At 37.5% G+C, this 14,705-nt stretch overlaps 1 protein-coding gene across 8 annotated transcripts in view; it reads right to left on the minus strand.

Moving 5' to 3' along the window:
• Positions 1-1,303: 1,303 nt before the first annotated feature.
• The window catches only part of KYAT3 (kynurenine aminotransferase 3), a 34,948-nt gene continuing 21,546 nt past the window's right edge, over positions 1,304-14,705 (minus strand). For all 8 annotated transcript variants that reach the window (XM_068690460.1, XM_068690456.1, XM_068690462.1 and 5 more), the window contains 11 exons: positions 14,217-14,361; positions 11,086-11,235; positions 10,399-10,485; positions 9,114-9,236; positions 8,904-9,024; positions 6,065-6,141; positions 5,045-5,134; positions 4,330-4,516; positions 3,770-3,843; positions 3,270-3,356; positions 1,304-2,331 (listed from right to left, as the gene is read on the minus strand). In XM_068690460.1, coding sequence (XP_068546561.1) covers positions 2,269-2,331; positions 3,270-3,356; positions 3,770-3,843; positions 4,330-4,516; positions 5,045-5,134; positions 6,065-6,141; positions 8,904-9,024; positions 9,114-9,236; positions 10,399-10,485; positions 11,086-11,235; positions 14,217-14,361 — 1,204 coding nt within the window. In that variant the 3' untranslated portion in view covers positions 1,304-2,268. The remainder of the gene's footprint in view (positions 2,332-3,269; positions 3,357-3,769; positions 3,844-4,329; positions 4,517-5,044; positions 5,135-6,064; positions 6,142-8,903; positions 9,025-9,113; positions 9,237-10,398; positions 10,486-11,085; positions 11,236-14,216; positions 14,362-14,705) is intronic.

A 14,705-nucleotide genomic window follows, 5' to 3' on the forward strand; every position in this document is an offset into this window, starting at 1 on the left:
GGATACATAACCTAGTTTTTATGGGTGCTCACATGCTAACAACTATCTCTTTCTGGGAAACCTTAGATAGCACAAATGGGGTTTTAAAAATACTTAGAGAATTGTGTTCTGTAGCTGCTATATTTAAGACAAGCATAATGACAAAAATAACATTACTGGCATAAGATTTAATTGCATTGCAAAGCACTGCTTCCATAGACAAGAAAACAAAATTCAAATATTTATTATTTTGTATCAAATGAGAGGCTAATCAGCTGGGAAGTTTTGATTCACATGATCATAACTGAAAACATTTCATAAAAGACCTACATTTTAAATTTGCATTTATGCTAGCAAAGATTTGTTTAATGTTATGAGTATTCACTTTTCAATTAAAATGGTAGTCCACCTTACATTTTCTTTGCCCAAATCATCATGCAGCTCAACGGACTTGGGCTACCCCCTTAGTTCTTGCAACACCACAACTCTCTAGTGCAACTTATACAAATGGATTTTAAAGGCCCGGTAAAACAGTGTAAATTTCACAGAAATGCAGTATCTTAAAACAACATATTCTTCCTGGAATTTCTGGGATTTTGTATAGGAATTTCCATGTGAAATTCATGCTGAAATTTCATTCAAGTCATTTTAATTGCTATATTTATTTTTCTACACAAAGACTACAGGCTCCCTTGAAAATATCAGGTAACAATTTTCTGGTGAGATCTGGGGAATGGCAGTGCAAGACAAATGAAAAAAGACTACAGAACTCCCAGCTCCTGGCCTCAAAAAGTCAAAGAACTCCCAACAAAGCAGCCTAGCAGCTGTTCTCGCAGCCCAGTTTCCATCCTTTATTTTTAGGCCTTGCCATAGTCACAGACTAATGGAATTCCACTAGATTCCAGCTCTGTGACCACAGAATAGCTGCAAAAACTAGCTATTGAGTTTGTTTAGACTTTCTACCATAAGGCCTGTGGGAACAATGTAAAATAACGTGAAGAACATTAACACAGACTTAAAAGCTTACCTACCTGGATTGCTTCTGCTAGTGGGAAACCATCCAGAGATTAAGAAGATCGGACAGGAGGGAACAATGAAAGAATTCTCCACATTGATCTCTTTTGAATCAGTCCTTTATCCACTCAGATTGAAATAGTCAAAAATGGATCTCCATAGCACAATATTAGGTTCATCTCCATGTTCCTAGATATTAACTGTTTAAAATAAATTTGGTGTGAAGTTACCAATAGCTTTTGTGAACATGCAAAGAGCGGAAAAGAGATTACAGGATTAATTTTCTCACTGTACATCTGATTGTGAAGGAGCCTCTATAGCAAGTTCTTTTATTTCTCTTTGTAGGTTCATCCACGTAGTAAACAAGAGGGTAGACATAAAGAAAAAAATTCCTATTCTAGATGTCACTTTTGTAATTTTATTGAGGAATGAATACCTTCCAAACAGCACGACTACTGAGAGAAAATGAAATAGTGATTATGCAACTTAGCGTTTTATATCTTGCCTATATATAAACACTATATTGATTTAACTCAATCACTTTACCTAAACTGATGCCTTTTGTGCACAGATATGGTAGGCAGGTACTTTGCAGAAATTGCAGAAAGGTACTGCAATTACCTTATTTGTGATGTCTTAGTTTTCCTCCACTGCAAGCTATAGGGTTTCACAAATCACAATGTTGAAGTCTCACCCATAATTCCTATACATAACCCCATACCAAAATTTTAGAATACCTGTATCATGTATTTATTCTTACACAATCCCAGAAATCTTTGTATTTCAGTAAAAGATGTGAATATTACTTATTTTTTTTTTTATTAAGGAAAAAATAATTTTGAAAAGACTGAAAATAACTTGAGTTTCTGTCCTGGGTCTGTCCCCTCCCAGCTCCTGCCGCACCCCCAGCCTGCCACTGGAAGGACAGAGCAAGAAGGTGAAAAGTCCTTAGCTTGATGTAAGCACTGCTCTGCAACAACTAAAACATCAGTGTGTTATCAGCACTCTTCTCATCCTAAGCCAAAACAGAACACCCTACCAGCTACTAGGAGGAAAATTAACTCTATCCTAACTGAAACCAGGACAGCTGCATTATACATTTCAGTAAATCCGCATTTTAACTCCTCAGCAGGTGGTAGCACAGTTATTTACAATATCATTAATTCTATACTGTAAATTATTTAATAATTAAATCTTAAATTTGCAATAAAAAAACTCTAGTGTAAGATAATTATACCAGATGGAAGAGTTAATTAATGTATATATATACATATATCAATTTTTCTGTTTAGTCCAGTTCTTCAGGATCACTTCAGCTGCATCCAGTGTGCTGTCTTCCTGCAAAAAAATGGAATACCACTATTACTACAAGTACAGAGTTCTTGAAAACAAAGTAGCAGTCACAATTACATGATCCCAAATCAGTATTTGACAGTGTCACTTATATCCTGTAAATATCCCAGTCAGTTTTCCCATTAACAGTTATAGCTACAAGTCTATATTAGTAGAAGTAAAAGAGTTTGCACACATTCCATCATGTTAAGTCTGTGACAAAGCAATAGGAGAAACATCTCTTAGGGCAGTCGGTTTATCAAAGCTTATGCACATCCCCAAAGTCTTTCTTTTCAAGAACAGAAGCAGGTGAAACAGGAGTTAAGAAAATGTGAAAAGCAAGTGCTCACAAAATGGCAGATGTCAGCCAAGTCACAATTTCTGTTTTCTTCAAAAACAAAAATGGGTGAGATTCCTCCCTGTGTCTTTGTTTTTTTTTTTTTGTAATTTGCAGCCTCTGAAAAATCCTTGGTATTTTCAGGTAAGTGAGCTAAGCTTGAAGCTGACCTACTTACTATTTTTGTTTTTGGAAACTGAATGGACATGCGGTATACAGATCTCTTATGCATTGTTATTCGTTCTAGATTAGAGAATCCACCTTAATTGATAGCATACCTGCCTCATACATTTTCACGGTCACCATAAGTCAAGAATGTTTTACAAATCAGTAGAAAAAGCTAAAAGACTAACCACCAAGTTGTTTCCTGGCAGCTGCCCTTCTTAACCATGCTGCCCATATTTATGGTTTCAAGTCTCTTGGAGGGGGGGGGGGGGGGGGGGGGGGGAAGCTGAAGCTAATTTGTGCTGAATTTTACACCAAACTAACTTTCTGCCTCAAAAACCATCCAACTCAGATCCTGGGCAAAAACGTAACAAATAGCCTCTTACAGTTTTGGTACTGCACTGATTTTTGAGCCTCAGGTCTTCCCACAACACATATTTACCTTAATGAAGCAAAAACGTATATATTTTTCAAACTTCCCTTTTGTTTCAGGACCACAGAACGCTGAAAGAGGAATCGCTGAGAGTTTCTGGAAAATAAAACAGAAATATTATTTGTTTATACATACATACTTAAAAATAGTTTTAAGCATGACTTTACTATTCCATTTCTGTAACTCTCCAAACATTAAAAGGAAATACAAGGTTGGATTTTGTATTTACTAACTAGGCTTAACTAAATTCAAATTACTTTTCTTAGGCAAAACAGATTAAAGGTACTTTTCTACAACTAGCATCTAAGCCCGGAGAAAGAACAAGTGCTGGGACTTAACACAAAGCATGCTTAGCAATATTTTAGCCACAACATTTCCAGCAGTTAGTATAAACAAACAATATTTTGGATGTAGTATCCCTACTATGTTATTGAGTAAGCATGGTTGCACTGCTCTTGGTTTCATTAGAAAAGCATTTCTAAAAACAGAGTACAACTAGGATACCTTACCTTAGATTTTATCATCCATCTGACAAATTTATAATCATAAGGTTGATTCCCATCTTCATCAGAGAGATCCACATCTAAAAAAAAATAAGTTGAAAACAGACATCGTATTGTAAGATTTCCTAGACTCCAGTGGGAAGGCACTCTTACAGTTAATGCTACAGAATAAAGACATAATTTAATAATATTTTTAAATAAAATCATATAACAATTAATTGAGTACAAACTCAGGATATAAAGCCAGGTGCTTGGCTCCCAAACTCTTCATAATCATAGACTTCTAAAAAAAATAGAAATTGTTTTTAATCGATCTCCTTTGCCCTTCCTAAAACTTTACCTAAGCTTTGCAAAACAAGGACAGTAGTTAGAATCACAAATGTTTTGCTAAAGCTTGTAAAATCTAGCTCCTGGCTGAAGTCAAACAGAAAATTCCAGTCTCAGTTAGTATTTCTGACAAGCGTTATGTGAATATGAAAAGAGAAGTTAAGCTGAAAATGCAGCTTTCATTTTGAACTAACTACCCAATTGCTTTCCACACATTTTTTAATAAGCTTTTTACTAACTTAATGTAGAAACATCAGCAATCATAAAGTATCCTCCATCTGGAATGACAGGCTTCAGTCCAACTTCTTGAAGTAGCTGAGCCATCCGATCACGCTTGCTTTCCAGCTCTCGAGACAGTGAGTAAAAATAGCAGTCTGGGTCATCCATGCGTTTATAGTCTATCCAAAATGCTCGTGCCAAAGCCTCCTGGAAACACAAATGTTCAAAAACACTCAGACACACACGCCTCCTACTGAAATCATACAGATTTTTCCCTGATCCTGTAGCAGGATCTGGCCCTTATTAAGCAAATCAGCAAATTAGACAAGCTACATCCAGTAGCATCATTTGTTTGTCTCTTTATACTGTGGCAACATCCCAAGCACCCAAGTACTCACTAGTCAGTAATCATATACATAATACTAATAAAAAAATGTGATCTAACAGGTAGAGACAATGCTCAGTAAAACAAGACCTTATTGCAACAACTTTTACTTCTATTTGGTAGAAAACTACAAAGATTGTCATGTTTGTCTTATGCAACAAGCAGCAGTTTGTAACTGAAAGAGTTCTGTTGTTCTTTAAAACATTTGGTGAGCTGATTGAGTTTATCTTCCTCTTTTAGCACCCCAGAAAATTAATCGCTGTGATTGTTTTACCATAGATTGTTTTACCATAGGCCTACAGATTTGCTATGCCCAGAAAAATAACCTCCTCGGCTTCATCTGTACCTACCTGTAATGGAGTTGGGCAAGTATACAGTGTATTTTGATGAACAACTTGCAAATGCTTAATCAGGTTCTGGGGACCAATAGACCAACCAAGCTAAGGGAAAAAAACATGCTTAAGTTATACTTACAGCAATGCTGTTACTTCAAATTAACATTAAAGTTAACAAACATCTTGAGTTTTTCTTTTTTTCAGAATTAGTCATAAAATAGTTTTGATAAAGAATCCAGAAAAGGGCTAGCTTACCCAAACTTTGCTGAATGATGCCATTAAGAAAGTCTAAATGTGAGGCAACAGTTACAGCTTCACCTACCCACATCTCTCAAATGGTACTGAGCAAACTTTGATTTCTAAACCCTGCTATACGAAGAATTAAAACAAAGTTTTCATTAGGAACACTATTCCTTATTGGTTTAGGATCTTTCCATCTCACAGGGGTCCACACCCAGGGTATTTTGAGCTTAAAACAAGAGCTTGCTATTGAATCAAACTCTTAACCAGATATAACTCAAATATCATGTGTCAGTTGGACCACAGGTGGTGATAAAGAAAGAATTTAGCCGCCAAACGTTTAAATATTTTGTTTACTTTCTGATACGTATTTTAAAGTCAAGCAAAACATTATTATTAAATATTTACAGAAATATAAACCATTCTAAAATACTACCTCAATCTGAAAATAGCTACCTTTTCAATCTGAAAATACTACCTCAATCTGAAATTCCACAAAACTGGAATATTAAAATATGAGAGTGTTCTCCATTAATTTTGATTGATTTTGAACAAACCATGCAGTGTTTTTTTTAAATTGTTATTTTCTCACAATAAAATATTAATCAAGAGGTAAGAATAGACTTAAAACATGGATGTTCTAAGTAGACAGTTGTTCCAATTGAATGTTATCTTCACTTTTTGGAGACACAGATATTTGCCAGACGCTTTCAAAAGACAGGTAACAAAAACAGAGCATGATAGATGCATTTTGTAATTCATATAACATAATTCTTTTCTATTGATTCTTCTTACCTTCCAGCCAGTTACACTGTAAGTTTTTCCAGCACTTCCTATAGTTATTGTTCTTTCCCACATACCCGGCAATGTAGCTGTATATAAAATAAGATTAATTGGTTATATGTACACTCACATATTCCATGTAATTAGAAAAACTGTACTGCCCCTAGCTAAGAACTACAGTATGTTCATACACCATTGCAGGGAGAACATTCTAAAATTACGGCAACTGTAACACGTGAGAAAGAACATATGGGCCAATGATTCTGGTATAAAAATAAGATCAGAATTAAGGAAAGGAGAAAGAGAAAGTTTTCACTAACTGTGCCTCTATTTTTCTATCTTAGTTTTTCTCAGCTAAGATGCAAAATTATTCATAAGAGATACGATCTAGTAAGTGCTACACATTCATCTCAGTACAGCATTATTTCTGATGCCTGGTAACAACACTATACACAACATGAACTCAAGTACTCACAGCCATCTTAACAGACTTGTTTAGCAAACAGTTCAGCAATGGTATCTCAGAAATCAGAAAGTTTCTAAAGACGTCTAACCCAGAACCAAATGCCACAAAAATCAGAAAGTCAGCAGAGAGACATTACGTTTTGTTCAACAGGTCTGGGACTGACAAGCAATAAAAGCCAGCTAAGGATGTCTGCAAGGATTAAGGGATTCATGGAGGCCCATCTCCATCTCTGTATTTGTATCTTGTAGGAGACTAAAACCTCTGCTTTCTTTCAAAGGAGGTGACAGAGCAAAAGTCTTTTCTGTCAGCTTGCAGTTTTCTTTTGTATATTGCTTCACAGTTTGGACTCTAACTCAACTCGTTTTCAGTAGAAACAGGTAAATCAAGACACACTTAAGTCTGAGAGAAAAAAATAAATAAGGTCATAACATTACTGCAGCTGCAGTTACAGCGCTCAACACCACCTGACTCCACCACGCTTGTATATTACAATGCTACCACTGAATTTGTCAATTGTTAAATTCCCTCTCTGGGGAAACCAGTGAACACAGATTTTTCCAAACAAAAACACTGATTTTCATAAGGAAGTTTTTGCAGCAGTTACATTCATTAGCATGGTACAGGTCTTCGCAATTATTTGAAAACATGCATTGTACTCTTTTGAGCACACTTGCCAATAAAAGAACCAAAACAATTAGCAGGAAAGAGACTCATATTCTTATTAGCTCACCCATATTCACTTAACTGCTCTGTGACCTTGAAAACTGAAAGGCAGTTTGAACAGATGCATCTTCTAGCTAGTTAGGTCAAGAGTATATACATCACTTCCCAAAGATGACCAAACTAGTTCTCACAAACTGCAGAAGACTTGAATTTCAAAGCAAATGCCCTCTAGTGATACTGTTTTGCCACACAGTCATAGGAATTCAACCTGGGAGACAGAAATCATTTCGAACAATAGCTGCAGCAAAAGGGCACAGGGGAAAGATCAGCTCCATCACTTTTACAAGCAGCAGGTTTTAAATAGGCAAATTCTTTAATGACACATCATTATATGACACCACAACCAACTCTGATTACAATTTATAACTAACAAAGTGCAAACCGACACACATAGGTCTGTTACCTGGGCTTGCACTCAGCTTGTTGGGATGCTTGTTTTGAATCCTCAGTTATAACACGCAACCCCTAAATCTGCCAGTGCAACACTAATCATTACTTAGAGGAGGTTCACTGTTTTTACAGAAGTTGGATAACGATGAGAAACATGACTGAGTGCTCCGCACAGCAGAAAACTGCCTTAGTGACAGCAAAGACTGCACTAATTTCATGACCTGTGGCTAGCAACTCCATGATTTCTTAATATAACTTAACAAATCAGACACTAAATTGATGCAATAACCATTTTGTACCTCTCACAAAGGAAATGTCATTGCATTTGATGGAACATGTAAAGGTTAATATGGAAACAGGAGCTTTTAGAGACATAACATTCATGTTTTTCTTGTATTATCTTTTTGTAGATTTAAAGAAGCCTAAGAAACTTAAGTTAATAGATCTTGTTTCTTTTACTGAAATAATGCTATTTTTCACAGTTTTATCCTGAAAGTTGTACGGTCATTTTAACAATTAAGTTAAAAGGTAATGTCATGGGATCCATTACAGAGTATATACCAAAACCAAGTTGACTAACTTTCCAGGCTTTAACGTGCATTATCATTACAAGGGATTTTTACATTTTCTGCTAAACTACAGAATGTCTTTTGTTCAACTGTAAATGTTTTGGTTTGAAGCATTAACATGACAATACTGACACTAATAAACAATGAAGTTACTGTGTTTTAAGAATTCACCACCTGTCTACTAAGACAAAGTGCAACTGACAACACCAGTATTCAAACCTGCTGCCATGGCAAAGGAAAATGGATTACCTTGCACCACCCACAGAGACTTTGGTTCTAAAGACGGCTATTTGCATGAACCACCTGCTAAGTCCACCAAGAAAGCTTTAATCTAACTCATTTTACTTTGTAATTGGGACAGGATAAAGCACCAGTTACTGTGGTAACTTCGTATGATGCACTAACTCAGATTACAATCGCATGAAGGTATCTCTATCAAGCCACCACAACAGCCATGAAGACAGGCCTTTCAAAACAGACTCAGCCCATGCATGGCCAATCCAATCAGCATAGTACAGCTGTATGATCAGCAGCTGTGTAGCTGAGCACTGCAAGGTCATTTAGATATGTATTTTTTTTTGTTATTTTTAAGAATCAATTTCTACAGTAATGCCATGCTCCTACTATAGCCCTCACTAAATGGAGAAAATACCATTCCACAGCCACTTCTACGATACCACACACACAAAAAAAAAATCAGTACCTATTTTGATGTGCTTTTTTCCTTTGTACACCAGCCATTCATACACCTCATCACTGATGCACAGGGTATCATGTTTAATGCAGAGATCAGCTATTACCTGGAGCTCTTCTCTAGTAAATACCTAGAATGCAAGAAAGCAAGGGCAATGCATTAATCATAGTCTTTAAGACATGCTCTGAAATTACAATAGCATTAAAAGAGGACTCTTACCTTGCCTATAGGGTTGTGTGGGGTATTCAGAATAATCGCTTTTGTTTTGGAGTTAAATTTCTTTGCAAGTTCAGCAGGATCCAAGACCCAATCAGCACTAGATGCAGAGTTTCCATCATTTTTCTTAAAAATAAATAAATAAGAACTTAACATGCATTACTGGGATGCGCCATGTTACAGACTAAACAGAGATGCTCAAGTTATCACCCTCTGACACTTTACTAACCACACACAACTTATCCCACCTGTCCTGTTCTCCTGGGAGGGGGCACCTCCAGGAACAGGCAGTGAGGCCAAGAGCAAGATACATTTCTATGACAGCAACAGTCTTCTCCTGACCACTGTCTGTCTTACCCATACACTGACCATATAGCGTGTGATGCAGGAAGTCACACAACAGGAGAGTTTATGGCCTTCTCATACACTAGAACAAGTGTGTGCATGTTTGGCTGGAAAGATTTATCACTGCCTGCTGGACTAGGACATCAGCTCTTTCCTTCCTAATCTACAGGAAAACAGCCTAACAGTTAAAAATCCATTCCACTGAGGCATTACATGAGGATGACAAAAGTTTGGGTCTGCTTCTGCTGAGAACAATGAGCCTGGCAGTAATAACTTTCTGACACCTGTGCATTACTGGGAGAGGGCCAAACAAACAAAGAAAGCATGAAACAGAAAATCCATGGAGGAACCCCATTCCTAAGAAGGAGGGCACCACAAGGAGTAGTCTCACCTACTCCCTCCAGTACTGCATAAACAGCCCCTCAGCCCTCCTCCGGTAACAGCATCAACACTTTGCATCCATAAAAATCCTTCCAAGATGCCAATAAGGAAGATGTCTACCACATAAATGCTTATTTAGTAAGTGGATTTTAGAAAAGAAATTACATTCTATCACTATACAAGTTGCTGAAGGCATCAGAAACCGTACATTTTGAGATGTGGCAGATACAGAATGATCACTGATATGATCATCCTTCCTGTATTTCTACTGAAAACATTTTCTGATCACATCCAAACAAAGCAACATTAACTTGTGCGTTCTGAAAGCTGATTACACTAAATGAGAAATGTTGTCCTACTTTTACTAATACCAGGAAAATATTTTACCTGCTTTGGATTATCATCACTTTAGATCACTATAGCGTGAGTCTATCTCATTTTTATATAATTGGATATTATGAAAAACTATAGAGAAAAGCATCTCCTACAAGGTGTTCATCAAACTGTATTAGGTATGGAAGAACAGTTGCATATAATAAATGTATTTTTAAAAGCTACTCACATTTCTCAAAGGAATAAAAACAGGCTTCGCACCCGCCATCTTTACCATTGGTTCATAACAGTCATAAAACGGCTCTATTATTATTACCTGAAATTATAATCATGAGTATCAGAAACAGAAAATCTTCAGTGTGTGATGCCATCATATTTCCAGATTTGCTTTGGTAATGTAACTTGATAATGTTTCTGGCACTCCTGCCTGGTTTTAAAATTGCAGAACGTTCCTCTTCCATCACATAACTTCATATAAAATGCCCTCAGTTTAAGTATGATAAGCACTACTTTTTTTTTTTTTTTTTTGACAGACACAGGCTGTTCTCTAGTTACTTTACAGATGTCAACATATAACATCAGGGTTGCTTGGATCTTGCACAGAGATGTGAAAGTGCCAGACAAAGATGGGAGATAACCAAAGATGGCAGATAAACAAACAAACATGAAGAGCTAAGATCAGAGAACTGTTAAAGAAAAAAAAAGTGACTATCAGAGCAACAAAAAAGGAATAAAGGATACAGATGAGAATACAATATACAAATGAAACTGACGAAACGCTGAAAGCAAAATGCAACAACAAACTCTCGTCCACTGTAGGCACAAGGAAATATCCCCCCCCCCATTAATTTCAGTATCATTATCAAAAAGGCATAGAAATTGTCATTTCAGTGAGAATTTTAAATAAAAAACTTACTTCATCTCCCTCTTCAATTAAAGCCTGTATTGTACTAAAGAGAGATCCATAACCTCCTACTGTCACCAGGATATCTGTGAGAGGGTCAATCTTTCTTCCACAAACTCTCTCATACACTTGAGACAAGGCTTTCACCAGCAACGGATGCCCCTGTCCAAAGCAAAGAAATGCAACTGATGGGCTTTGTACATTCTCAGGAATGCAACACATTTTTTGCTGTTTTTTCCCCTCCCAACATGGAATGAAATTATACATTTTGGAGCATAAGAATGAGAGATGGATGCTCAGTATTAATAGTTTTCAACAGGTGGTATGGTTTAAAATTTTTATACATGGGGAAGAAAAGTTATTTGATTTTATTTGTATCTTTGGGGATTTTTTTTATCTAGTTCTTTTGAATTTTTGTCTTGTTATTTGTCTGAAGCTCAGGATAGCTTCAGGTAGCCTACAGAAGAGCTAGAACAAGAGATAGGAAGAGAGAAGCAAATACTAGTTCATCCTCATTCCTTTTAGAGTCTTTTTTTCCTACCTGACCATATCTCCATCTGAAGCTCCTTCTGTTTCTTTTGTTTTCTTTCAACTAATTTTTTTTTTGGTGCAAGGGAAATTTTTTTAAACCTTTTTATAAACTCCAGATAAACAGCACTTGTGATCAAAATTACGATTCCTATAATGATACTCCAAACCTCAGAGCACCATTTACCATTTGTCTCCTGCAGGAACACAGTCATTAATGTATTCTTCACAAAATGTGCAAAGAACAAGAAAACAATAAAACAAAGACCACCTACAACATATAAATAAGGCGGCACACTTCTGTTTACTCAGGAGGACTAGAGATTTCCTGTTCTGAAAATCTCTTATCTTTTCTATCTTTATACCAAGTATGAAAAAACAGCTCTGTAGGAAAATGCAGCTATGTAACAAAAAAGCCCTTCGCTAAAACATTGAATATTGTACCTCCACATGTAAGGTAAAAAATCATGAACCCCTCTGTAAACAAAAACATTACCACGAATTAAGGCTTGCAAATCATTGCTGATTCAAATGACAGCCATTTCTTCCCATGAGCATGTCAACTGCACAGGAATGCTGCACCACCCAGCTCACATTAGGTCACAGCCCCACAGGCAACAAGAGGCCCAAGTGCTGCAGACACTTGGGACAATGTCTCAATTATCAGATGGATGTGCATCATTCATATTCATCCCTCCCACGTTTGCTATCCACAAATACTTGTGTTCAAAAAAAAATTAGAATTGCAGGAGTTTGTAGAGAATGCACAAAAGCAGAAGATGAGAATATTGGTTAAAAAATCCTCTTTAATTACTATTCACAGTATAACAACTGCAAATGTTCATAAATATCAAGGGAATTTAGAAGTAAGGAGCAAAAGGACAGAACTAAATACAACTAAATACTGAATAATTGCACACAGTGGAAAAATTATATTTATGCTTAACTCACTAATTGTTTTAGGGAATTGTTCTGTGGTTATTTGCTCAACAGGGGACCGTAGCCCATTCTGTCTGTAACAATTCTGTGCCACGGCTCCTCCATAACGCAGTCTGGCTGGCAAGCATAGACTTTTCAGTTAACTTATTGTGGCTGGTAAACATATTCACATTTAGTCCAGAAGGTCACTAAATTCCAGCTGTCTTCTGAGTGCCATGAAACAATGGCTTTACACTTTTGAGATTTACACATACACACACACACACACACACACACACTTGCCATCAGCTAAAGGTGACTAAACAAAGTGACCCAAATAGGGATGATAGTGAGACTGTATTAAGTACGGAATTTTTTGTTCTATTCTTATCAGGGTTCCAAGTGCCCTAATATCCCTTAATGACCCTCACCAGCCTCACATGTATCCTCTACCCATACAACTGCTCCTGGTCCAAAGGCTCCATGTAAGTGCTATGCTTTCGCATTTGCTGGCCTGCAATTGTTACAGCCGTGCCTGTACCTGTCCACGGCCCCTGTTGATCCTAGGCCCCTACCTGCGGGCTGATCTCAGGGCTTGACCTTGCACCTGCCTTCTTCCTCTAGACCTGCCCAGCAACCACTGGGTTGTGTCTAACCGTGGTTGACACTGCTGGTCCTGGTTTGTGTGCTGACCCCCTGGCTTGACCTCAGACCATCTCACCACCACAAGCTTCCTGGCCATCTGGGCTCACCTCACCTCAGCTACCACCTCCTGGCCTGCCTTGCTTAGGTACCACAGCACTGGGCCCTGGCTGATGCAGCCTCTGCTCCGCTCGTTGTGATCGTTTGTCCCTGAGGGAGCTGCTGGCCATTGCTGCTCCCTCCCAGTTCTAATACATGCAGATCCTCAGAAAACAGGCAAGAGGTTATATTGGAATATATGAGCAATGACGCTACAAGTACCAACTCAATCACTGGCTTACCAGTCTGTACAATACTTTCCTAGCACTGCTACATCATGTGATCATCTAGAAAAACATTAGATTGACTCCTTAGGATCTTGTAGCAACCCTAACACATGACTCTCAGTTGGGCAGTATGGTTTATCTTTACCACAAAAAGTGAGAAAGACAAACCAAACAGGAACAAGAAAACAATCACACTAAAAGAGAGTAACAGGCGTTGCCCTGCCTTGGACAATGACAAATGCCACACATTCACACCCAGCTCAGGACTTAAATGCTACAAGACAACTTATCCAACGTGTAGTGACTGTCCTCCAGAGGCAAAACTTTACTCTTTCAATCACTTCCTCATTTCTACTAATGTTATGGGTGAATCTTTTCTTGATCCAGGAGGTTGTCTCAGCTGATATCAAGTACTTCTGTCTCATTCTAGGTTTAGCCTATCTGACTCATGTTTACACTGACCATAATCAGCAGTAAATGTGTTATTTACGATCTTTAACCTTTGCATTGATTTATATCATCTTTGAAGGGTCATGCAATCTCATGCTCTACCATTTTGCTCTTGCTAAAAGTTTCTGCCTTGAAGAAGCCTATACAGAGGACGCTGGTTAGTAACTGATAAATCTGTTAAGAAAACTAGGGACATAAGAATACAAACTACTGGTAAAACCAAGTTAAAGTCTTAAATTTTCTCCCTGAACTTGGATCCTCCAGTTCCACAGTACTTACAAAGCCTCGCGTGTACTGGTTCAGCCTGTCAACTGCTGCTACATTTGCCAGCTCTTCTTTAACATAGCTGGGAGGGGATATATCAGGAAGGCCTTGACCAAGATTAACAATTGAGGGATCTGCTGCCACCTTTGTAAATTCAACCCTGAAGGGAAAAAAAACAGCTTAAATTTAACATACCAAACAGAATTATCTTCTCCTTCATCAACATTAGAAGACAAAAAAAAATATTTTGCTTTGCCAAACTCACAGCAGTGTAAACATCTTTATGTAGAGTGCAAGACAGGTGTTGGGACAATGTTAAGTAAGCAGAGGAGTCACGCAAGAGCCCAGTAAACGGTTTATTTCCTGCCTCCACAGAATAACTTTCCACAGAATAACTTTCTTGCCAGCAGAACTGTGCTTGGATGTGTGGTATCTCTGGACATGGGCAGAAATGAAATACTACCCTCTTCGCAAAATGAAGTAGACCCAATTAGAACAGGTATG

The sequence above is a fragment of the Anas acuta genome, chromosome 8 (assembly GCF_963932015.1).
Source record: "Anas acuta chromosome 8, bAnaAcu1.1, whole genome shotgun sequence".
Lineage (NCBI taxonomy): Eukaryota > Metazoa > Chordata > Aves > Anseriformes > Anatidae > Anas > Anas acuta.